Source organism: Chanos chanos, chromosome 6, assembly GCF_902362185.1.
Source record: "Chanos chanos chromosome 6, fChaCha1.1, whole genome shotgun sequence".
Taxonomy (NCBI): Eukaryota; Metazoa; Chordata; class Actinopteri; order Gonorynchiformes; family Chanidae; genus Chanos; species Chanos chanos.
The window spans coordinates 20,582,534-20,607,482 of NC_044500.1; the positions used below are offsets into that span (position 1 = coordinate 20,582,534).

General features: G+C 42.1%; 1 protein-coding gene across 1 annotated transcript; it reads right to left on the bottom strand.

Moving 5' to 3' along the window:
• Nucleotides 1-571: 571 nt before the first annotated feature.
• Nucleotides 572-20,606, bottom strand: cuedc1b (CUE domain containing 1b). The gene is made up of 11 exons (XM_030776838.1): nucleotides 20,395-20,606; nucleotides 6,752-7,447; nucleotides 5,003-5,130; nucleotides 4,322-4,439; nucleotides 3,701-3,962; nucleotides 3,255-3,314; nucleotides 2,904-2,978; nucleotides 2,699-2,792; nucleotides 2,153-2,211; nucleotides 1,861-1,930; nucleotides 572-1,158 (listed from the first exon to the last, which is right to left on the bottom strand). Coding segments are annotated over exons 2-11 (1,194 nt in total). The 5' UTR covers nucleotides 7,079-7,447; nucleotides 20,395-20,606; the 3' UTR covers nucleotides 572-1,157.
• Between the last annotated feature and the right edge of the window lie 4,343 nt (nucleotides 20,607-24,949).

A 24,949-nucleotide genomic window follows, 5' to 3' on the forward strand; every position in this document is an offset into this window, starting at 1 on the left:
ACAGACGAACTCGAGTGGAAATGGAGCAGTAAAAAAAGAAAAGAAACAGACGAACTCGAGTGGAAATGGAGCAGTAAAAAAAGAAAAGAGACGGATGTGGCCGTAGAAACGAGAGATTCTCTACACCAGACGTCCACTGCGCCGTGTCCCTGTGGACTACTATTACTATTATTATTATTATAATTTATTATTTTCATTGTTGCTGTTATAATGCGTAAACTCCACTGCAATGGAATTGAGTTTGACACAGAGATACAGAACAGGATAAGAGCATTATGATTCAAATGTGCTTTGGCTGTTGAGGCGGGTGCTTCCCTTGACTGTCAGGCGTGTATGTATGTCTGTAAACACAGTGTATTGACTACAATTCTTTACTCCAAGAACATCTGCCTGTCCCCAAACTGACAGAAGAGCTACGACATGTTAAGGATGGAGCAATCTTTTCTGAAGGTGCTATCTGCATCAGGGACATAAAACGAAGAAAACAAGCTGACATGACTTAATGGTGACTGGTAAACCACACAGACGCAATGAAGACTGGGTCCACAGCTTGTATAAACATTTTTTTTAATATTTCATTTGCAATCCATTAAAGGGTTTAAATCAGGGACTCAAGGCATCATAGTTAAAAACAAAGGACATACGCACCAGTGGTTCTGCCTGGTTTGGATTTTAGTTTTCAGTAAATTTCAGCACTGTTCTCTGCACAAGTCAGAGGCTGCCCAAACTAGGAGTAAAAACAACTGAAAAGTTAATATTAGTCCAAAGGAAAACTATGAGCAAACTGGAAAAAGGTCCCTTTGGTAAATAGGGATTTTTAAGGAGTAAAATATGAAATAAAGAAAAAAAACTGAAAATGAATACTGTGTCTATTTTTTTTTACATGTGAAACCATATATTAACAAATAGGTATGATACAGTAATTTTAATAGCAATCAAATATAGGTACAATAATTCTTGGCTCATCAAGAGGCTGTGGTAAGAGAACTACACAGTCCATCATGTTTCTTCCAGCCTGGGCGGAGACTGTTCCTATTGAACCTTGGATTGGCTGGCTCTGGGGTTAGAGGGGAGGAGCCACTGAGCTATAAGGCCCACTAGCCATGGGTCATTCTGATGTCACCATGGAAACCCGAACAGGTGAGGGTCTGGAAGGATCTGCAAGGCAAAATAAAGATAGTGTTCTTCAACAAATGTTCCACAGCAGTAAAAAAAATTACATTATTCACTTCACAAGCAACTCTGTATCCACTCCTTCATCAAATATTAATGTGACAGAAATGGCAGAGAAATATCTCTGGGAGAAAGTCAGAAAGGCTCTTTTGACCCCTGAACACACTTTATATCTTCTGCTACCTTAACACACTTTACATCTTCTGCTGGTAAATGGAGCCATGTAACAGCAGAAGATCTACAGTGTGTTAAGGGATACGATGTGCTTTGATGCAGTGTGTTAAGGGGAATCATGTGGTTTAACACAGTGTGTTAAGGTGAATGATGTGGTTTGATTCAGTGTGTTAAGGGATACAATGTGCTTTGATTCAGTATGTTAAGGGATATGATGTGCTTTGATACAGTGTGTTAAGGGGAATCATGTGGTTTAACACAGTGTGTTAAGGTGAATGATGTGGTTTGATTCAGTGTGTTAAGGGATATGATGTGCTTTGATACAGTTTGTTATGAGGAATGATGCGGTTTGATACAGTGTGTTAAGGTGAATGATGTGCTTTGATTCAGTGTGTTAAGGGGAATGATGTGCTTTGATTCAGTGTGTCAGTGCGTTAAGGGGAATGATGTGCTTTGATTCAGTGTGTTAATGGAGACGATGTGCTTTGATTCAGTGAAGGCACAGACTCTGACCATGACAATGTTTCTGAGTGGGACTCCTCCTCTTCCTGAGCTGCCAGTCTTCTGAGCTGGCTGTCTTCCTCTGCAAACATGCACAGATCCACGCTTCAGTTAGCTCTGAGCACTACTCAGTTTACACACATGAAAGAAGCCAAACACACCAGACAAAGCTAGAGGGGGTCCTCAGAGACATGACATATGACTCTTATAAGATTCACTGACTCCATTTATCCATCAGAGTGTCAGCGTATCTGGATCAGAAATATTACAGTATTCTGGGAGGTAGAGTTAAAAAGACTATTACCACATGGATTCCCCTCGACGTCATCCAAAAGGTTGGCAGTGGAGTTGGCAGTGCCAAGTCTGAGAGAATGATCATAGGAAACAAAATCCCCCACTCAGTGCCTCACAGTAAATAACTTATTATAAATGAAGAAAGAAGAGTCAGTGGCAGCGAGTGGAACAGAAAAGATGGGAATGATGGTAGACAGATGGAGTGTAAGACAGGTGGAGTGTAAGACAGGTAAAGACAAGTGGAGGAAGCTTTGGGCTTTAGTAACAACACTGTGCAGGATAAAAGAAAAAAAAAGCAACACTGAGAATAGAGGACAGCTTTCCTCAGCTGCTTTCTGTGATCAGAGGATCTGTGAAATAAAATAATGCATCTCAACCTATTTTTGCTCCATGACCTTTTCTCTTTCAATACTTGTCTCATTCACCTCAGAGCTGGACACTGGGATCAAATGGAGAGGGTATTAAGTCATTGCTTAGTTGGCTCATTGTTGCTTAAAAAAAAGGGTAAAATCACTGTTCTCCATTTTACGGGAACAAACTAATTTAAGAAGGATACGAATGATGCCTCAGCAGTGTTCTTCTTTTTGACTTCCTCCTCTTTGTCTTTTCAGAGAAAGTTCTGGCAATTTCAAATAGCTTCTTTCTTGTTGCTGTGTATATTCGAACACAAAACAATCATTACTATAAGCTCACATCCAGAATCTGATTTGAGAGTGTGTGTGTGTGTATGTAAATTTAATTTCTTGGGGAGGATATCTTACATTTCCCCATGTGCTTCAGTTTGTCTCGGAATAATGCATCATCTGAGACGGCAGTGCCCCCCTCCAAATGTTCTCCTATATCATTTAAAAAAATGAAAGCCAGCCAGACAGACACACAGAGAAATAGGGTTATGAGGAAATGGCATTTAAACACAGTTCAAAGTTGTAATTATGACATGAATTAAACTTCTGACTATGGTCTCAATCCATTGAGGGTCTGCTCTGTCCATGGCTACTAACTCATCTGATAAACACAAAGAGCATAAAAAAATAAATAAAATTACACTTACATGTTCTTGCACACACACACACACACACATATATGCAAAGAAGCACCTGAATGACATGTACCTGCAGTGGAGTTCTCCATGCTAGCTGACTTAGATTTCTTTGACTCGTATTTCAAACGATCTGAAAACAGAGAGAGTCTGTGAGTGGAGGCAGGCTGCAGATGACCGTGTATTCTGACACTTTTCCATTTCCATACATCACAAACATGTAACATGCACTAAACTGCACTACAGGCCAGGAAAATTGTACATAACATTATCTTTAGAACAGACCATGTTGAGATTACCAACCCCTTCAAACATTATAGACATGTCCTGTTTTTTTCCTACAGTCACACCCCAGGCTCAGTGTCTATATAAGCCTTTCTCCACTAAAGCTTTAACTTAGTACTTCAGCGATGAATGGACATAGGCCAGTTTGTGGGTCACAGTCTAGATGTATAGAAACATGAAGTGTTACGCGTGCAGGAGGCGGACAGGCCATTTCCCTGTCTTTTCATTCTCTACCTCTCTCCAGCGCCATGAGGAACTCGCGGTTACGCTGCAGCTCCTTCATAAACTCTTCATTCTGTAAGAAGAGGGCAATTCGCTCGTCTTCCAGGTACTGCTTCAGCTTCCGCTCCTGTTCTGTGGCCCCCGATGACCCCACGCTCCCCGTGGCCCCCCTGCTCAGCTCTGAGGGGCCCTGCAGGGCTGGAGCATGCCGTGTCACGGAGGACAGCGAGGAAGAGGAGGACAACGAAGGCTGAGACAGACTGCTCGGCGGGCTCTGGAGAGGGGACAGGGATGACAGATGGAGTTTAGAAGGTGACAGTTTAATTTAAAATAGTTGTTTGGACGTGGGAATGACGGTGTTGTTGGCATGACAACCAAGCAGGGCCCCGAAACAATCATAAAACTTGAATGACAACTCACACTGTTCTGACAAGATTTAGCAGTTATGGTGTAAATGACAGCAAGATTGCATAAAATTAGCGTGGAAAAAATATATATCACAAACCACATGGTTTTGTGTGACATAACTAAACAAGTATTTTAACCTATTAATGCTGTTAACCCTGACTATTGGTCAAATAAGCATCACAAGAGTTGAGACTACTGGAAGATTCTGAAATTCTACCACTCTACCTGTATACTGTCCAGCTGCTGAGGCAAGATCCGGAGGAAGTCGTCAGGCAGGTTACCTAGTAACGGTGGGTTCCAGTTCCTGTAGCTTCGGACCTGCTGGTGACCTACAGCTTCGAACCTGTGGGGGGGGGGCATGGAATTTGGAACATGAAGGTCAGACGGCGATTTAATGAAACAGTATCACAGAGGCATCATATTCACTTCCCATCTCACATGAGTCATTATCCTTCCTGTGAATAGTGGGCTGGGGCAGGTACAGAAATAGGCGCCTAATGAGTGAGACTCACAGGACATCATGTCCTTGGCACCAGACTAATTAAATTACATTGCTGTTTTTTTTTTTAATCCTCTGGTCATAGTGTATTGGGCATTTGAGATTACTGAATTACAGTATGCTTTATTCTCACATTCACAGACGGACAACAACAGCTGAGCAGGGACACTAGGTGTAGATTCTGTAGTTCTAAATTACAAACACTAGGTGGCGCATGGAGAGCAAATGACTTCACATCACCACAGCTCCTCCTGAAATCTCCTTTCATTAAAGAGTACAGGGCACATAGCACTCAAGGACTTCATCACTACGGTTTCACAAGCTAAAAGCGCTGACAACAGAATTTTACAGCAATTAAGACTGAGTAAACTATGCGATGAAGCCAGCTATAGCTCGCCAGGCTGTACCTAGGGGGAGGAGTGGGTGGAGCATCGGGGTACTTCCTGTCGTATATATGCATGTCATAGGTGGGCGGAGAATAGACAGGAGGCGGCTCTTCATCCGAACTGTCTGGCTCAAGGGTCCTCTCCAGAATCTGAGAACAAAATAATATATTAAAAAAATATCAGGAGTGTATACAAAGGAGACAGTCAGCAGAGAACAATTTCTTTCACAAAATCATAGAGGCGAAACTTAATCTTAAGTGTCAGAGAGAGATTAGACACAGACTCTGATTTGATTAATTCAAACAAAGAATTTCTGAATAAAACAAAATAACAGCAAAAATGGCAAACTAATCTTCCATGTATAGCCAAGTGGATGCATCAGAGACAGAGATAAGTTCATACTGTATGAATTTTCATGTTGACATCATACCTCCTGTGTAAGATAAGAAACCAGTATCTGTTTGCATAGCTGCTTCCCTCTGAGGACACAGTCAGTTCAGGGTTTAGGAGCTTTTTTGTCTTCATGGTCAAGTAAAATGATGCAAAACAACACTGACATGGGTTTTTCCATACACAATAATCCTCAAGTGGAAATTCATTAATACTACACAGAGTAAACAAACCTATACATATATATATGTGTGTGTGTGTGTGTGTGTGTGTCTATGTATATGTATGTATGCAAATACACACACACACACACACACACACACACACAGAGTTAGTGCATTAGGGTGAGTGCTTATTTGATTGCAGACTGAATATGAGCCACTGCTCAATATTCTTATCAGTCTGTGGGGAAAGCTTCTCTCCACCTCTGCGCAAAACCACATCCATTAGACGTGTCTGAGAGCACATGGCAAAACGTGCATATCGATAGAGAGCTCTCTAACATTAGTGAAGCCTCGTCTGAACTACCAGTCAGTGGAGCAATCATACATCATAAAAGACCGTTTACTGGCAATACACTTCACTCCAGACTGATTGCCCACAATATTCAGCTACATAGTAATTGTATCTCCTCAAAACCAAAGCAGCTGTTCAGCTTTCCAAACAAACGTTAATATTGAAAAGCAGTCTTTCCTTCAGCAAAATGAATTATTACATACCATGATGTTCATATTTGGAAAAAAAAACCTTGCTCAAGTAGGCCTTTGAAACGATCAAAGTTCCTAGCATCTGACAAGCATTTCTTTTTAATGAGAATTTACCCATTATTACAGTCATAACTGCATTAAAATAAGATTTATCACGACTAGAACCCACAACAGGCCAGAGGTCACCCTGTCAAACATCTAATCACACTTATCACAGACTTGGTGTTTAACAAAAAAAAAAAAAAGGAAATGAGTTAATATCCTGTGTGGGGGAAAGAAAAGGAACACGTGTAAAGGAATCTGAGATTAGATGGTTTGCAGGGGGAAGCAAAAATGTCAGTTCTGAGTGAACGACCCTCAGCTGTTTAAAGGTAATACTGAACATAACATTGAGGTTAACTTTGAGGAAACACACTGAATACTGCACATTCTACATGCACTTTAAGCATGTCAAGGTAAGTCAGCCTTCAGAGTGTAACACTGCAATAATACCTGTCTCACATTCAAGCGATACTTTACATATGAAAAATCCTGTCAAGACCTGCTTGCACGAGATGAGGTCACTTCTAACAAAACAGTGGAAGCTGTTTAAAGAAAAAAGGGCAGAAAAAAGACAAAGAAAGATAATGATGATGGATGATGACAGTTAGGCTGTGTGTGTGTGAACTCTGACCTCCGGGGGGATGCTGTCGTCTGAGTCGGAGCTGTCGTCTGACCCCTGACCGTCGATGCTCATCTGTAGGAGCTGGTCGATGGTGGCGTCCACGGCGCCATTGTTGGAGCGCAGCACACACTCGATCACGTCGTAGTCCATGCTGGGGAACATGGTCTTAAAGTCCTCCATGGCCTGGTTAAACTCCAGCCGTCGCACCTGCCTGTTGGGCCTGCTGTTGTTGAGCTCTCCGGCGGTGGAGCCCCCGCTGCCTCCGCCTCCGCCCCCGCCCCCTCCCACTCTCCGTGAGCCCCCATTGTTATTGCTGCGTCGAAACAGGCTGGTCATCGCCACAGGTGACCCTCAACACCACCCCTGAAAAACTGTGACCCTCTGGACTTTCACGCTCCCGGAAGGAATCCAAACTTCCTGTTCCCTCTTGCTCTCTGTACAGTTCCTTGGATTGTTCCCCAAGCACGCAAGCCTCTCCAGGTATCTCACTCTCTCATTGTAGCCAACACGTGCTAGTCCGCTGGAGTAAGAGAGGGAATTTCTTTCTCTTCTTCTGCTTGGTGTTCAGCTGCATCCAACACGACAGTAGAGCTGCCAACGCAAGGGGGAGAAAAAAAGTAGAAAAAGAGCTGAAGTCCCAAAGGATTTATGAATCAGGATGTGGGGACCAGTGTCTCAGCATGTTGGTAAGCTGCACTGATCGACCTGAAAGAAAACAAAAAAAAGACAAAGATTAACACCAAGCACCACAGACAAAAACCCACTTGCTTTTTCATATTGAACTTTTCTAATGATGTGTCTCATTAAAGGACAAACATTTCAGAGTTCACCATTTTCACCGCGGTTCCAACACCGGCGATATCCCTTACGTTATTCCATTTAACATCCCTGTGAACTGTCCCGAAAGAAATGAAAAAAGGGTGAAGGGTCACTTTCTGACTTTCAGAGGAAAAAGCAGGATATCTTTCCTAAGCAGAAGATCCTGAGGAGTTTTTAGAGAAAGAGACCTCTCAGGAGCTTTCATGGTGAGACAAGAGCGTGTGTATCATGCGGAACATCCGGCCAAGGGTACGCCATCAACTGTCAAATTCCTCCTGCCCCCAAAACCCATGTGCCACAACTGCTTTGCGGTGCCATCCCAATCGTTTGCACTGACACATGGAATCTCAATGTCCGAGCAGGGGCTGGGCTGGAATTTAGTTTTCACGCGAGGCAGGATGACTCCAGGAATCACAGTTGTTTCCGAGAACTACGGACATGACACGGCATCACTTGGTGTTCCGGATAAAAAAAAAAGAGACCAGCACTCAGTTAACAGAGCCCGTTAACAGAGACGAGCTGAGATTACCTCCAACGTCATGAAACAAGGCTGCATCTGTGCTAATCACTGCCCCTGTAACCGCTGGTTAGTGCACAGGGTCAAGGAGTGAAAGCAGCCGTTGGCAGTGATTTCTGCTCTGGTCCACAGCCTGTTTCTCTCTAACATTTTACTCATAAACTCTCATTGTCTATGTGAACATGAAGGTCCACTACAGTAAGTGTCTATCTGGCTACCAAGTAAGCAATAATGGCAAATGAAACATGACATTAACATATGTATGCACAGACAATGTTTGTGCTGCAATCTTGTTAAAAAACAAAAAACAAACAAATGAAAAAAACAAAACAAAACAAGATTTGGGGTAGAACATAATGTGTCTAGTTTACGGCATATTTGGGCAGGTGCCATGTAGAACAGTTCCATGGCAAGCTTCCAGTTTAAAATACAGCATTACAGGCTGCAAATTCAGTACCAATAGTGCATCAATACAGTGCACTGAGACTATGCCTAATAAAAATCACTGTGTTGGAAGACACAGATACGGACGAGACAGTCGAGTCAGTGCACAAGCACAAGCAACTGTGACCTAAAAACATCACCAGTATCAGCAGATGCTGCAGCAGAAAGCTATATTTACCCTGTAACACCTCCAAACATAAACATCAGTGCATCCCCAGACATTCTGTTAACCTGAATCCAGTCTCAGGTGCCTCTCACACAGAAAACTCACGTTACCTCCAGCGTCTGAAGGGAAGTTCCCTCCGCAACTCTGACAGAATGAGGGATCGAGGAACAAGTTGTCTCCAGAACCAGACGCCTAGGATTCTCTTTCAGGACAGCTTTCCGTTATAATGATGCAAATGATCCCCTTAATTCTGAACATGCTTGAACCTATCGCAAAAGACTGCAACTTCCCTGAAAAATTCTGGCCTCTCTCTCTCTCTCTCTCTCTCTCGGGCTCTCTCTCTCTCCCCCCTACATTCCTCCCTCCCTCCGCTTGTCTTTCAGTGCTGGGTGGAGAAATCCCGGTTCTGGGAGAACAATACGGACAGCAGAGCAGTGGCCGGACCCACATGGCACTGCCAGGACCCAGACTGCCACACACGGGAATTCGCTCTCACCAGCCTAACGTTGGCATGGCAATATTATGTTTTGTAAACGAGAGGCATCGTCCTGCTGCAACATTAAAGTCTGTAAGAGTCTAACAGGTTGAGGTTAAAAAGTTTCGTGTTAGGTGGTTTTTTTGAGTTACTGGGTTCTGCAGGAGACATTTGCCCATGAGGCATGTAGTTTGAGAACTTTTTTTTGTTGCATCAAAGGGCATTGTCAAGCAGCCTCCGTGAACTGGAGCCTTGTGTTCTGCATCTAATTAATCATTCAGCGTGGTCGCTATGATCTCCTGGCAACGCATTAAGATCTGTTTTGGAAGGCAGGCTTCCAAATCAAGAGTCAACTTGAATGATCACACTTTTCAAGCAGTGTTCAGTGACCACTAATTCCAAAGAAAGCATCCATTTATATGAACTTGTTTTAATTTCAGGTCCATATTAAAAAACAGATAAAAAAAAAAATTACCATTTAGGGCTAATGAGAATGCACTTCATATGATTTCCTACTGTTTTATTTCTTTCTAAGCAATTTGGAGCATCAGGTTTATGCTTGACAAACATTAATTTCATTGGAAACCTCCGTTTAAAAAATAAATAAATAAAAACACACACACGATCAGTGAGGTTTTTCCAGCGCTGAATATAAGGATTCCGTGCAGGTTTGTGAAATGACTGAAAGACTCCAGGTGACTGCTACGCCCCAGGCTGTAGGGACTCACCTCTGATAATGCTCTACAGGCAGTCAGAGTGTATGCAACACAAAGGTGACATAGCTATATTTATTCCTCGTGTCATATAGGAATAACACCAGAGGACACAGAAACTTCTTGAAAAACACGGGTGAACGTGTGGCAGTGAGCGCACTCAGCACTGAGAGCCAAGCCTGTGCTAAAAGCCTGTGTTCCCTTAGCAGCCTGTTTGTGCATTCCTCACAGTTATTTTCATGGCGCTATATTAATCTGCATTAGAGATCCAGCTATATTTAGCCCTGGAATCCAGAGCCCTTTTGTGTCATTCTGCTGTGGCCACTTACCCTGCACATGGCAAAGGGATACTCTGCTCAACAGATTGGCCTATACTGTTCCGACAAACCCAGTGTGACAGGGAAAAGCCCCTATTAATAAAGAATAACAGTTTTAAAATTTTAAAACACACAGGTGAGGCAGCTACACAGGTCGTACAAAGCGCTTGGACGATAAGACAAGTTGAGAGTTAAGTGCCAGGCTCTGAAGTCATTGGGAATAAACGCACTTATGTCACCAGTGGAATCCCCCTGTCACATCCTCTCTCAACATCCAGGTCCCAAAGTCTCCATGATAACAAGTCTAATCAGTCCACCTGGACCATGTCCTGTGTTGACTACAGCTTATAAACAAGCGCCAGTTCTCATCACTGCAAACTAAACCCAACTGTAGAAGTTATGTTAACGATAAAATAAAAAAAATAAATGAGACACATGAACCATAGAAAAATAGAGTTTCGGTCACAGATAAAAGAAGAGCTGATCATTGGTCAGACCAAGCTGATGAGATTTATTAATATGATCTTTTTGCAGAAATGGTAGCCAATGAATAAGCATGTCTTCCAAATTACCCAAAAATTGTCTGGGTACCAAGAAGGCCTAACTATGAATGTAGCCTATGCAGTAAATTAACATGCTCCTGATGAAATGATGAACTAACCCCTGAACATGCCCTGGAGAAAACCTAGATCCCTCCACTAAACCACAGGAGGCCAATTCTTTTCTCACTGAGTCAAAATGCAGGAACCTTAAGGGAAGTCATGTAATTCTAGGTGTCTTCTCCTGTCGCCTGCCCCATACTAAGAAATTCACTCTGGAAAAAAAGGCCATTTTCAGCCTGTCAAATCACGTCTGCTCTGGAGTGGTAGTTAAGCTACGCTGACCCCATGAAAACACTCCCTAAATGAAGTTCCTGACTGTCTGACGGGAAATGCCGAGGACACTGAGGAGCTTTAGCGCATCCAGCCAGCGTATTGGATAACGACTGACATGCTGGGCCAATCAGAGAGAGCAGGAACACTTTCCAGGCCCCCTCTGAGGCAGAGCTCTCTCTGTTCCAGCACATGATATGAATTAGAGGTGGAGAAAAATCACATCCTGTCAACAGCATGGCAGCAGGCCAACAGACAACCAGATGTTGCAGTGCTTAAAAAACATCTTTAGAAAATCTGACTTTGAAAGCCACTGCACCCAGTAACACCATTAACCAACTCATTCTACCAGCAAGGAGACTAGTAAAAACAAAGTCTCAGTTCCCAGGTGTAGTAAAAACATCTCCGCTTGTATTTTATTTTTTATTGACTGAAATGTTTTATTAATAGAAAAAAACAGCACACCCCAGGCAGGGAATGACCCCGTCTCAAACTTAAAGCCACAGTGAAAGCATTGTATTCTCCTACATTACAGCAGGATCAGTTACAGTTTATAAGAGTTAAGATGATATGATGCGGTAGACCTCTGAGACCACTCAGTTTCACAAGCACATGCATTAGAAACATATTGTATTATGTCTATTCTTAAACACACAGAAACACATATAGTTTGTTCAGGGTTGATATGATATTGGCTCTAAAATACATAAGAGAATGCTATCTGTTTCTTCTTTCCTCTGTTTGAGTATTAACCCCATATCTCTCCACTCATTCATCCTCCAAATTTTCACTCTGGCGCCAGCTAAAGTGGGACTCTCTGGCTACAGACAGGACATTAATTCTGCTCCCTCAGCACAAAAAAAGTCAGATGTCTTGTTTTGACAGCTGATAAAGGCTAGAGAGCACACTTTTAAGGCCTGTTTTCACTAGAGTGTTTTCCAAGCCTAGGACTTCCAACCTTTTGTTTCAAGTGGGAAGATAGACACTGGCTGAGTGAAAGTCATATTATGTTGTTTCACTCATTGGGCACAAGTGAATGAATAGAATATTATGACAACCAATAAATGATTATCAGCAAGCTTGATCGTTATCAAACAATATTGCTGATAACTGATCCACATGCTTATATCAGACACTGGCAAATTACGTTTTTAACTTACACCACAGAGACATTTGACAATAAATGTCATATGTCAGGACTTGAAATTAAATGCAAAAACAAACTTTTCAAAAATCTGCATTTAATATCAAAGGATAGCATACACACCACCAGAAACCATATGTTCAAGTAGACACTTATTGTGGGACACAATGTCTGCCTGAAGAGGTAAACAAAACAGATCGTTATATTCATGCCCACAGTGTGGCGCTGTTTTGAGTTCAGAAGAGAGACAGCAAAGCAGCAGTGCATAACACCTGCAATGAAGCCCTGTCACAGTCAGTGTTGTCAAATTAGCAGCTTTGTTTACTCCCCTGTGGCAACATTTAGTGTATTTGGTGACTGTTTGGAGACCTAGCTAAAGCTAAAGCACATAGAGACAGAGGGAACTAAAACCACAGTACACAGTATATAGGCACACTTACAGGCAAGGAGAAGAAGCGTCAGGACTAGAGGTCTAATTAGCTAGCTAGCCTTAGATGCTCAGATGTGAGCCTGAAGTTAACTACCATCTAACATAGGAATTCCGACATGCAACAGAAACATTTGGTACTCCCTTTTTGAGATTGCAGTTATACATGACAGGTGTTATTAAATATATATGACATGCTATAGTAATTAGAGAGATTCATGGATATCTGCCTGCTACATCCTTGAAACCAGCGTAGACACACACAACTCGGGTGCTTTACGAGGAGATAGCTAATTTCTGTCTATCTATGTCTGTGTGAGTGTCTGTTGTATTACTCTACGCCCTCTGGACAAATAAACATGGCAGTCACTCAGTCACTTTGCTTTTTAATTCTACTTTTCATGCTGTGTGGATTACTTCTTGTGACCGGGACTGAGGTTTGGAATGGTGATTGCTCCATTCACGCCAGGGAACATCTGCTTGCGCTAAACTAGCTGAAGCCTATGTGGTTCGCAAACGTTGATTTCAGTTGGATCGTAACTGAGATAAGGAGGCACAGAGGAGTATGCAAAGGTGGAGACAGGACTCGGTTGAAGAAATGGTGCTTCAAACCGTGTCTGACATCAATCATTAGGGGAGATGTGAGGTCCCTCTGTAATAAGACAGATGAACTTGCCACTCTCATCAAACCACAGAGTGTTTCGTATCGGCGGCGTAATGTGTTTTACAGAAACCTGGCTAAACATTAACATCCTGGACGCTACAGTTACAGCGGCTGGATTTCATCTGATTCATATCGGCAGAGACTCAAGTAATTCTGGCAATCGGGGGGCGAGCAATTCTTGTGAACAACAGGCGGTTCAATACAGACCACTGCGCTGTAAAGACACAGACTTGTAATCTGGACGCTAAACTGATAGGAGTTGGTTTACAACCATACTGTTTACCAAGGGAATTTTCTGTGTATACTGGTGCCTGTGTATGTTGTGCCATCTGCCAATTATAGACCCGACCTGTGACAAGATCCACCAAATATTGTGAGACTTCTCATAGCTTCTGTGGCAATATCTGGGGATTTTAATCAAGCCTCACTTTCATCCAAACTGATCAACTATGACCAGTTTGTTAAGTGTCGAACAAGGGACCACAGGACACTGGATCTGCTTTTTGCCAATGTGAAGGAATTGCCTGGTCCCTGTGCCAAAGCATAGATGGCCCATTGGCCTTAATGACGACAGACAAGTTGCACTAACCTCACGTGTCACGAGCACCATGGAGAGAGACCGGCACTTGCCAATCTCAAGCCCCTTGTGAAACCTTGGCAGGGACCCATTACAGTTCACCTACCAGGAGAGCACTGGTGTTGACGCCAACATCTACCTGCTTCACAGGGCATACTACCACCCAGGAAAGGCTGGATATACTTTGAGGATCAAGTTTTTGTTTTTTGTTTTTCCCCTTGAGCTTTCAACACTGCCCAGCTGACCAAGCAAGGGAGTAACCTAAGGTAGAGGTTACAGTGGTTTTTGGATACTAGAATATTTCATTAACAGGCCCTAGTACATGAAGCTGAGGGACTGTATATTGGACTGGGTGATTAACCCCCAGGGCACTATGCTGTCTCCCTTTCTGTTCACTCAATTCAGCTCTGACTTCAAATACAATACTGAGTCCTGTCACCTACGGGAATACTCTGATAACTCAGTCACTGTAGGATGTATTATGAAGGAAGGGCAGAGAAGATGAGCACTGGGACCAAGCATTGAAATTCAGTGTATAGTACAGGTGGAACCACTCGAAGATGCAGGAGATGGTTGTAGACTTCAGGGCAAGAGATGCAGAGACACTGCACGAACTGATTAGGAAAGTTAGCTAAGTCATATGGCTCTGCTTAGACTCACTGGAGACAGTGGTGGAGGAACGAACGGTGACTAAACCGCTGCACTTTCAGACTTAACGGCACTTTTCCCCTGATCCAAAACTTGGCTAAAGGTGGTATCTTTTTATGATTGTATAACGTACTGCACTGTACAGCGCTGCTTTGTAGTGTGTTGTATTGCACTGTGTATATTGTATTGTTTAGTGGAAGCATATGGCAGCTTTGTATTACATTGTACAGTGTATGCTGTACTGTGTCTAGTGAACATCGGTCCATATATTGCATATTGTATATCACGTAGCATATATTGTATGGTATATATTAAACTATCTGTTGTATGCTATTGTCCCAATTTCCTGTCTTTATGTACATTTTCATGCCAGGGCACAAAAGAATGAATCTTGTCTTATCTTATCCAACATTGTATGACATGACGGCGTCATGGAACAAGCTATCAACTTGTAGCAATTTTTCCAACAGACAATGGCAACTTTCCTCAGAAGATAGTTGGTGACATGTTTCAGTGAGGTAGTTTCAAATACTAAGTTGGTAATCAATTCATGTTAAAAGGGAAAACGGAGAGAGAACGAACAGAATATTTTTTAAACTTTATATTGAGGAAATACTCATGGGTTTTGTTCTTCAGGGCCAAAGTTAACATACTGTTTGAAAACTAAAAAGTAGCCTACATAGGCTGAATGGATAACAACAAAAACGTCATTTATGGGACTTACGACCATACCAGACTTATGAATGGCTGTAGCCTTCAGGACGGGAAAAGTTTTCGTTTCATGCATTAAAGTTTACTTTCTTTTTATTATGGGCCAGTGTCTTTCACTGTGCCACTGAAAGCCTATTATGATAACTGTAAAACAGAAAAGTGACATTTATTTCACTGGAGCACCATGGGAAATTTGCCCAAAGAAATTGCTTGATATGACATTTGTAAAACCAGCAGCCAAGTTTCCAAATTAACATTACATAGGAATGAAATGACTTCAGCATTAGCATTGGTACTGCTATTCATACTGGTGTTTGAGAGCACCACAACTTGATGAACTACTGAACAGTGAATTAGTGGACAGTGGACATTTGTTCTTTATCACAAGCTTGTTCTAGCCAGGCATACAGATTTGTGCCTGAGATATTTCTTATGCAACCTCTGTGAAAAAGTACTACAACTATTTTATCTCAAAACTGGGATTATATCCAATACTCAGAGAGTCAGTTTAAGTGTAGCCTGACATTGTGTGTACGGGCCACGGGTACTCTCTCCATACACAAGTTGAGCCCACAGTCGCATAGAACCAAGGCCTGTCATGCCATTTGTCAAAGTGAGAATGATAACAAATGAGAAAATAGCAGATAAAGTTCCCTGAAAAGAGAGAAGTGAGAAGAGACTCCCCACATTGGAGGAAGAGAGAGAGGAAAAAACATGGAGTTAAGGGAAGTCTCCTAATCATGGAGTCAACGGAACTTCACTACTGATTTCAAAAGTGTTTACTCAGATCAGTGCGAAATGATACTTTCAGTGAAAGGATTAATCACAAAGTCTGCTCTACATAAATGATAATTTACTCAAAGGACTGTACAAGTTTTGCACAAAATGACGTAGTGACACAAAGACACACACTACCCCCCCCCCCCCAAAACACAAAGTTTATAATACAACAGGCTTCTGTTCAACCACCAGCGGTTAGTCTTTTTTTTTCTACTGCTTTGTTTTCCACCTACTGCTTAAAGCAAAATATACAAAACGTGAAACTCGTGAAAATAAAAAGAAGCTGAGTAACAACATTTAAAGTTACCATGACAACTCTTCCCTTCAGCCATATCTGCTCAACAGTATTTCTTGTGATGAACTGAACACGAAGGAGGTTTTTTTTTTCTAATTTAAGCAAATCTTGCAAACGTTGTTCACTTTAATATAATTTGAATAGCAAAAAAGATAGTGTGAACCTCCAACCACCACTAACAGTATTAGTCTTCACACTAAGGATACCAGGTGAGCCATACAAGAGACCAAAAAGCCAAATGGGGCCAAACAACACCTGGACAAAATAGCAAAAATACCAAACAATACATTAATAAGCAGTTGGATAACCCCATGCCTTCAGATGAGCCCCAGTCCATCCTGGAATCACTTCTGGAGAAGCCGGGACAGGCCTTTGTCATCAACCCAATCTTCAAGAATCCATTTTTCAATCCAATAGTGATCTGTATTGGGGTGTTCACGTCTTTTGATTTCAGCAACATTTTGGGGTAACTATTTTTGCACCACAGGGTGTGCCTGGTGGCCTAAGATGGCTTTGTGTTGCTTGGCAAGAATTCTACTATGTAGTGTAATAACTGCAGCCAATGCCTGTGCTATAACTGATCTGCTGGCATGTTTGGTTGCTGGGAACAGCAGTGTGGGTTAGAGGTTTGGTTTTCTCCAAACATGCAACAACCAAGGCACAGGAGGAAAAAAAAGAGCAAAACACAACTCATGAAGGCCACACAGTCCTCCAGTTGGGTTTTGTGCTTATAGCGGTTAAGCTTTCTTGCTCCAGTTTTAGTTTGACTGTATTTCCAAACAGCAGCTCTACCATGAGTATCAAGTTTGAGAAGCTTAAGACAAAACAGCTTTCCTCAAGACTGTGTTACAAAATCATACATTCGGTTTTCTTTTTTTTTTCTACCAAGTGCTCTTTTTTGTTTAGTGCTTCCATTATAGCATCTACCCTAGTATTGGAAAATGTTCTTTTTTTTCCTACTGAGAGTCTCTTCCACACATTTTGGTACAGGCTGGCACATTGTGAAGTCTTGGCAGCCACACCAGAGAAAGCCAACAGCCAAGCCAACCCACAACAGCCCTGTAAGTCAATCAGGCCTTCTGCTCTTTCCAGCCGCCGCCTCCCTGTGAATGAAGGGTGAAATTACACAACCAAATGTGTGAAAGTCTGCATGACGCTGCCCACGTAGGAGTCGAAGGATGGCTCTTCCGTATACTCAGCTGACTCATTGGGCTTTCCACTGAATCATTTATCAGGCTAATCAAAATAAAAACACTTATAAACAATATGATTCAGCAGACACCCTGAATTTAACCAGCATAGTAATCTCCCAACCCTTCGTGACCACCCAAACCCCCCATTGAAATATCGAGGCTCGACATTTTGTAGCAGTCCCTACATTGCAGTGTCTTGCAGTACCTCTCTGCTGTTCAGTATCTGGTGGGAGGCCTGTATTGGAAAATTTGATGGAATGCCTCATTTGGGAATGGCACCTTGTTCCTGCTGAGGCAAACATACAGCCAGTCTAGATATGACTGTGGGGGTGGTAACAGATCTAACGCACTGAGAAAGCAGTAATACAGTCATCCTTCCTGCTCCCTGCTGACCTGGTTCCACAGAAAACAGGGAGAGGGGGAGGGAGGGAAAAGGCAGGGGTGGTGAGAGAGAACCAGAGAGCTCAGAAGGGGTAGACTGATTTCAGGAGCCTGACTGGAGAGCCTGGTGTGTCCAGAGAGGCTCCAGACCAGCTCCCTGGTGGATCTGCTGGCGCCTGCGCTGTAAAGCTAATAAGCACGGTAATGATTGCAGCAGACCCTTACCAGGCCATCTGCCACTTAAGCACCAGAGGCCTGCTTGACTCCCCTGGGAAGCAGATTCAAATACACAGGGCTTTCAAATGGTTCAATAGCACCGGCACCAGCTTAAAAAAAAAAAGAAAGAAAAAAAGAAACCCTTTCATACTCTGCTGAAATAGGAAGGTAACAAACGAGGAGAAGACTAAGATCCTTGCATGTTTTCAATATCAGGCTACATACTTAGACTCATTTTCTTTATTGGTCAGTTTTTAAACGATTCCTCTAAACAGTGGCTATTTCAGCCACACAGCGATTACAGACAGTAACAAGGGGGAAAAAATAACCTGTAGCCTGTATATGAGAAACACGCCGTGGGAGGATGAATAAACAAGGTATGGATTTTTAAGATTATCCAGACACAGTGTTCCCATTCCTGAGGGGATTAGGGGTCTTTTTTTATGAGGGACATCTGATGACCCCCTGATTGGTGAGGGGTACACAGGGAGGGGAGAGAACAAGGGAACGGACCCACTAGGGCCATTTGCCTTCCGTGGACAGGCCAAAAATGAGGTCAGATGCCATGTGCAAATGAAGACTCTTCAAAGGAGAAGGGAGTAGCTCCAGCTGTCTGACAAGCAATTCTCCAGTAGACCTTCGCCATCTTTATTACAAACTCAAATGGGTAAAGGAAGCCTTGACAATATGGCTGCCAATAAATTGACTCTGCTCTGTGATCTTGGGGAGTGTGTTGCTAAAAACGCTCTTTAATTCATAGTCTCTGCTTTCAAAACGTCATGTCAAATTTCCACGCAATTAAGAACACAGCTCTGTTTTGTGTGCTAGTGCTCTCTGTTTGAAACCCCCCCCCCCCCCCCCCCAAACAATCTTAGGTTCTTATAGATGCACTGTTCTTTGTTCCTTTAATTAATCCTACAGTATACCCAAAGAGCAGTCAATTTCCATCTAATTTGTTCTTAGCTCAGTTCACTGATAAAGCAACTCTACAGCAGTGGCTACATGGTAGTGATGAAGACAGCAAAGACAAAAGACACAGGCAAAGCCTTAGCACATCATTGTTTAGGGAGGGACATCTGATACATTACAGAGGATGTAAGATTTGAAAGAGCATAGAGGATATGATAGACGCAGTTATTTTATTAAAATAATTAAATATAGCTAAGCAAGGTGCTCAGTTGATCACAGAAATATCTGACTATCTATTCAGTTACTAAAGGTCTAGCTTTCTGTCAAGAGAAACTGTGCTACTCCCAGTCAGTCACACAACTGTTTTGTCTGGGTGAGAATTACACGATGTCAGTGCATGATGCTCTAAAAGTGAATATAATGGGGTTGGTGAATCAAAGAATATCCCCTTGAATTTCTTAAGGCAATTGTGGTCCGCTTGGAAAAAAAATATTTATTTGTTTGTTTCAAGCCTTCGGGTGAGATTTGTGGTCAGTTTTGTTAGCGTTATTATCCGCAGCGGTGCCTCAGAGTTTATCCTAGTCCTCCTACACATAGCATATGTAAATATGAATAAAATACCGGGTCTTTAAAACTAAAAGGGCAAAATGGTACTATATTTGCTTTTAAGTGTTCTTGCACTCAGTTTTACACTTAGACAACGCTACTTTGCGTACTGTGACAAGCCCTATAAATACAGCGTACAGTTCCACTAATACATGAATGGTCATTAGAAAGCGACAGTACACGACGCAGCTTTTCGTCTCAATGAGAAAACTTTGACCTCACATAGTCTAAGTGAAGTTTTCACGGAGAGTTATCCACTTTGATCAAATTGGTCCGCTATGTGGCTGAGTTAGCTTGGAAGACAAGCGCCTGTCAGGTAGCTTACGTTAACCAACTGGCGTTCACCAGCCGTCTGAAAATAATTGTGTTGGTGCCAAAATATAAACAATTTCGCGTTAAACAAAGACTTTTCCAAAACAGCACAGTATAACACGGTGTTAGTCAACGCAATATCAGATTAACTAAGCTCTTTATTTAGTCAGCTGAGAACTGTTTTCAGGACAACTTGCCGGAGAAGGCCGCACCAATTCCCAACATTCCAAGATAACATGCGTTTAAAAAATTCCCAACAGATTCCCAGACACACTGAGGATTCCCTGGGGTGAGTTACAACACATCTCTGCAAACTAAGGAAATAAATCGCAATCCAGCGATATTCAGATTGGAACAAGAAGGAGATTTGTTAAACTGCAACAATGTTACGCTTATTTTAAAAGTCGCCGTGAATGTGTTGTTAGCAAGCTAGCTCGGCATGTATGTTCAAAACAAGGCTACTTACTCCGGTGGACAGCTAGCGACCAGCTCACTCGAGACCGCGGTTCCAATCCGGTATGTTTTTCAGTTTATCGTGTATCCAACATAACAAACTACACGAATGATTACTAATCAAGAGATTCTGGACTTCGACATGTCTGGTTTTAATCTGTTCAGTTCACCTTGTGTAGGAAGATAAATGCCTCATCGCACAGACCTCAAAGAGGGGCAGACTACATTGTGTGGCGACTGCTGGATAAATCAAAGAGATGGGAAAAAATCTGTCACGGCCAGATATGTTGAGAGAAGGAAGGGAACAAAGAACCCGACAGCTTCCTAGCGGAGAGATAGATGAAATGCATCTGTTGTGGTGAAAATTCCACAATCCCATTCTTCGTAGGCACTGCGCATGAAATACATGTTCTGTATATGTTTCATTCCGTCGTGGGGGTGTTCTATGAACGTTCTCTATTTTTTAATTTAAAAAAATTACCGTCTAGTGTATAGAAATAATAAAGTCAATTGAGCGTCTAAAGAAATGGGAAGTCCATAGTATCATAATTATCATCTCTTGCGGGACTTAGGCCTACAGTCCAAATCCGTGTTCTGACTGTATTTTTGCTCTCTCCTCTCCTCCTCTGTTGACTCTCAGTAGATAAGTTAATTTGCATGAAAGCTGGATGTGATTGCGTATTCTTAGTTTTCGCGTATTTTCCCTGTTAGGCATGACCATTCTGCATTATACTTGATTTTGGTGAAGTACCAAGCCCCTGAAATTGACCAACAAAATTTACATTGCTGGACGCAGCTTGAAATGTCAAGACTTTATAACAGAATGAGAGACAAAATACAACCAAGAAAGAATTTAGACTTCTAAGTTTTTCGGTTTAACATTGCCAGATAGTTGATGTTTGTTGATGCCAATAAAATGAAAGTCTCATAGGACTCTGAATAGCTGAAGGACTGTGTTCCTTAAGACCGTCGCAGCGATGAATAGCTTCATTATACTCCATATGCCAATGTGACAACAAACGCTGAGCAGGGCACGAAGCAGCTGCCAGGCTCCAACATTCCTGTACTGAAAAGATCAGCAGAGCTTATTCAGATTCACATCCATACAACAACCGGCAGTCAGACCATTCGCTTTACACACATTATGACTAAAACTGGTGTGGTTTCACTAGAGTTTCCTCAAGTTCTCTCACAGAATAGCCTCTCCGTCAACACGTCTGAGTTTAAAATGTTCAATAAAAACACGAAAAGAGAAAGTTATGCACCTTCCAAGACACTGCTTTTGACACCATTCACTCTGAGCTGATTTTAGTTAAAGTGGGCAGGCCACTGAGACAGTGACTCGTTTCTGTGCCACAGACTCCTACTGATGTCTGATAACTTACATCTGTCTCACTCACTCACTCATTTTCAAAGCCGCTTACCCTAATTAGGGTCGTGGGGGGTGCTGGAGCCTATCCCATTGTTCATTGGGCTAAAGGCAGGGAAACACCCTGGACAGGTCGCCAGTCCATCACAGGGCTGACACACAGACAAACACACATTCATACCTAGGGGCAATTTAGTGTCTCCAATTCACCTAGGCTGCATGTCTTTGGACTGTGGGAGGAAACCGGAGCTCCCAGTGGAGCACGTGCAAACTCCACACAGAAAGGATCCCGGCCGCCCGGCCAGGAATCGAACCGAACTTACATCTGATTTCCATAAACTCCTCTTGGTGAAGTATCATCTCTGATCCAGGACCTGTTAACCCCTTGGTGCGTGTCGACAGCATGCCAGCTGCTTGCTAAGCAATGTCTCGGTCCAAATTTCACAAATAACATCCTTTCTTTTTTCTTTCCAAAGCCACATAAGACTACACTCAAAATGTAACCAGTGGGTTATGCTAATACAGCAGCAGTTCTGGTCAGACTATCTATGCCTGTCCTACTTTTTCTCCATAGATGGAAGGCAAGGAGATCAGGCTCCTTAGGGAATGTTGGAAATGAACAAATGGGAAGATTGCACCACTCCAGGGATAAGAGGTCCTTTGGACACAGTCTGGTACCCATCTTTAAACCATTTACTGGCCAGTCTGGTACTCATCTTTAAACCATTTACTGGCCAGTCTGGTACTCATCTTTAAACCATTTACTGGCCAGTCTGGTACCCATCTTTAAACCATTTAGTGGCCAGTCTGGTACCCATCTTTAAACCATTTACTGGCCAGTCTGGTACTCATCTTTAAACCATTTACTGGCCAGTCTGGTACTCATCTTTAAACCATTTACTGGCCAGTCTGGTACTCATCTTTAAACCATATCTGGGCCAGTCTGGTACTCATCTTTAAACCATTTACCCATCTTTAAACCATATCTGGGCCAGTCTGGTACTCATCTTTAAACCATTTACTGGCCAGTCTGGTACCCATCTTTAAACCATATCTGGGCCAGTGTGGTACTCATCTTTAAACCATATACGGGCCAGTCTGGCAGGAGTCATGTTTTATATTTATCTTTTATTTAGACAAACCAAATAAAAGGCACATAAAACATATGTTTACATATTTATTCTTGACAGACATACATTTTAAAAAAATGTAGGAATGTTTTACCTTTCTAACAAAAAGCCTAGTCTTCATATATACAAAATTACCATTGTTAATGTTCTAATACAAAAAGATTTATAAAAGGTTATCTTTTTTTTCTTTTTTTTTTTGTCTTGCACTTATCTATTGTAACTACCACATCCTCTGAACTGTAAAGTTTTGTACAAAGATATACATTCATTGGCCTTCACACAAGAGTCCAAGAGTTGCCAATTTCTCCAATGAGATAAATGGAAGAGATTCTGATTTCATTTTCCAATCTGCACCTGAACAGAAAAATAAATGCCTTTACCTTTTTTCTGTAGAGAAATCATTAAACGTGTTTTGTTAAATGTTCTGAGATTATGCACAAAAAGGTGTGGCTTCAACAAACAACACTTTGTTGTTTAAAAAAAAAGAAAGAAAGAAAGAAACAAACTAAAAAAAAAAAAACAAGCATTCTTGAGTTCTGAATTCAAAGGAGAAAATAATGTTTACATTTGCTACAGCCAAGCAGATTTAAATTCCTCCTCCAGACACTGGAAGGCTTGTGAAGGCTATCATCACTGAGTACTGTACCTCTGTCTCAACAAAAATAATTAAGTGTCTCCATTTCCTCGCATTTGGGCACAGCAGTGCCACTACTGTGGAAGGACAGACAGACACGAACCACAAGCACACTCCAAAAACCTAATGTCTTAGTGTTTTCTGCCAAAAAATTCAGTCACATTCTTCAAATTCCAGTTTTCCAAGCTCGGCCAAGACAGAATGTCTCTGCTCAACGGGCAACACTGGGGGAAAAAAAATAAAAACTAAAGAAGGCTCATTTGTTGCTTAGGTCAATATGTCATTCAAGCTCAGGAAACATTCCATAATGCAACATCCATGCAAGAATCAAACTGCTGCAAATCAAAACTGGGGAAAACATTGTGCAGGGCAGGCAGGTTCAGGACCTCTTCAACATCTCCACTGATGAGAGCTTGTCACACACGCTGAGACCTCATTCCAAACAGTCCCAAGGAAGTCATGACATCACACTGTGAGTACAGACAAGCTCTGCTATAAGTGCTTCCTGGAATTCCTGACTTAATGGACACGCTGAAGAGAAGAGCCGTGATAAAAAAAAAAAAAAAAAGAATTAAACAGGGACTAGAAAAGTAGCCAGCTTCCATCATATCCAGCGGGCAAAATGGACTGGAAACATTCCCAATGTTCCCAACAGTAAAGTTGTGTTAGGCTGTTTCGTATTTCACGCTCCGGTCATTCCAAAACTGTGAAACGAGAGAGCAGGAAGGAGAGCAGGCTGTTGCTTTTGGTGTCCAATCCTTCAGTGTATGAATATAACACACACACACACACACACACAGACTCAGCCTACGCATTCACAAACTGGAGGGGAGAGGGGGTAAAAATGTTGCTACTGCAGTCACCCTGATAATACACCCTTGAGAGCGGTTTTGGTAAAACGGGGATCAGGAGAAACCAAGACATATGCAAGATATGCTAAGAACTGTGTAGCTTTATGTTTTTTTTCTGTTTAGGTTTCGTTTTTGTTTTCCTGTGATGGACGGCCATATCAGACAAAGTTCTTAAACCTCTAAACAGTCAGGGACCTCTGGGGTGATGTCTTTTAAAAGAATATGAGGAAAAAATAAGAAAATAAAAACAAAACTATCAGGTATTAAATACTTAAACATGATTAAGTTTACAGTAATGTTCAGAGGAGCATTGTGTTAGGCATGATACAACCTTTACATAAAATCAGATGATCAGGCTATCCTCAGCAGAGTTCCTGAGTACAATTCCATTCAGTTAGAGTCCTCTTCTTTCAGTAAGGGGGGTGGGACTATGTACGGGGGGAGGATAATAATTCTTACAAAACTAAATGCTCTTAATATATGATGGAAGTTCATGACGAAAACAGTTACCGTGGCGATCGCTCTCTCTCTTGCTCTCTCTGTGTTTTACCTGTTGGCCACTAGGTGGCCACAGCATATAAACG

What these genes read in the sequence shown, in the direction of transcription:
- cuedc1b (XM_030776838.1), bottom strand. Translation starts at nt 7,078, where the DNA reads ATGACCAGCCTGTTTCGACGCAGCAATAACAATGGGGGCTCACGGAGA. An exon ending in ACTGAAGCACATGGGGAAAT is followed by an intron (nt 2,793 to 2,903) that starts GTAAGATATCCT and finishes GAATATACACAG; the next exon opens with CAACAAGAAAGAAGCTATTT. An exon ending in CGTCGAGGGGAATCCATGTG is followed by an intron (nt 1,931 to 2,152) that starts GTAATAGTCTTT and finishes GCATGTTTGCAG; the next exon opens with AGGAAGACAGCCAGCTCAGA.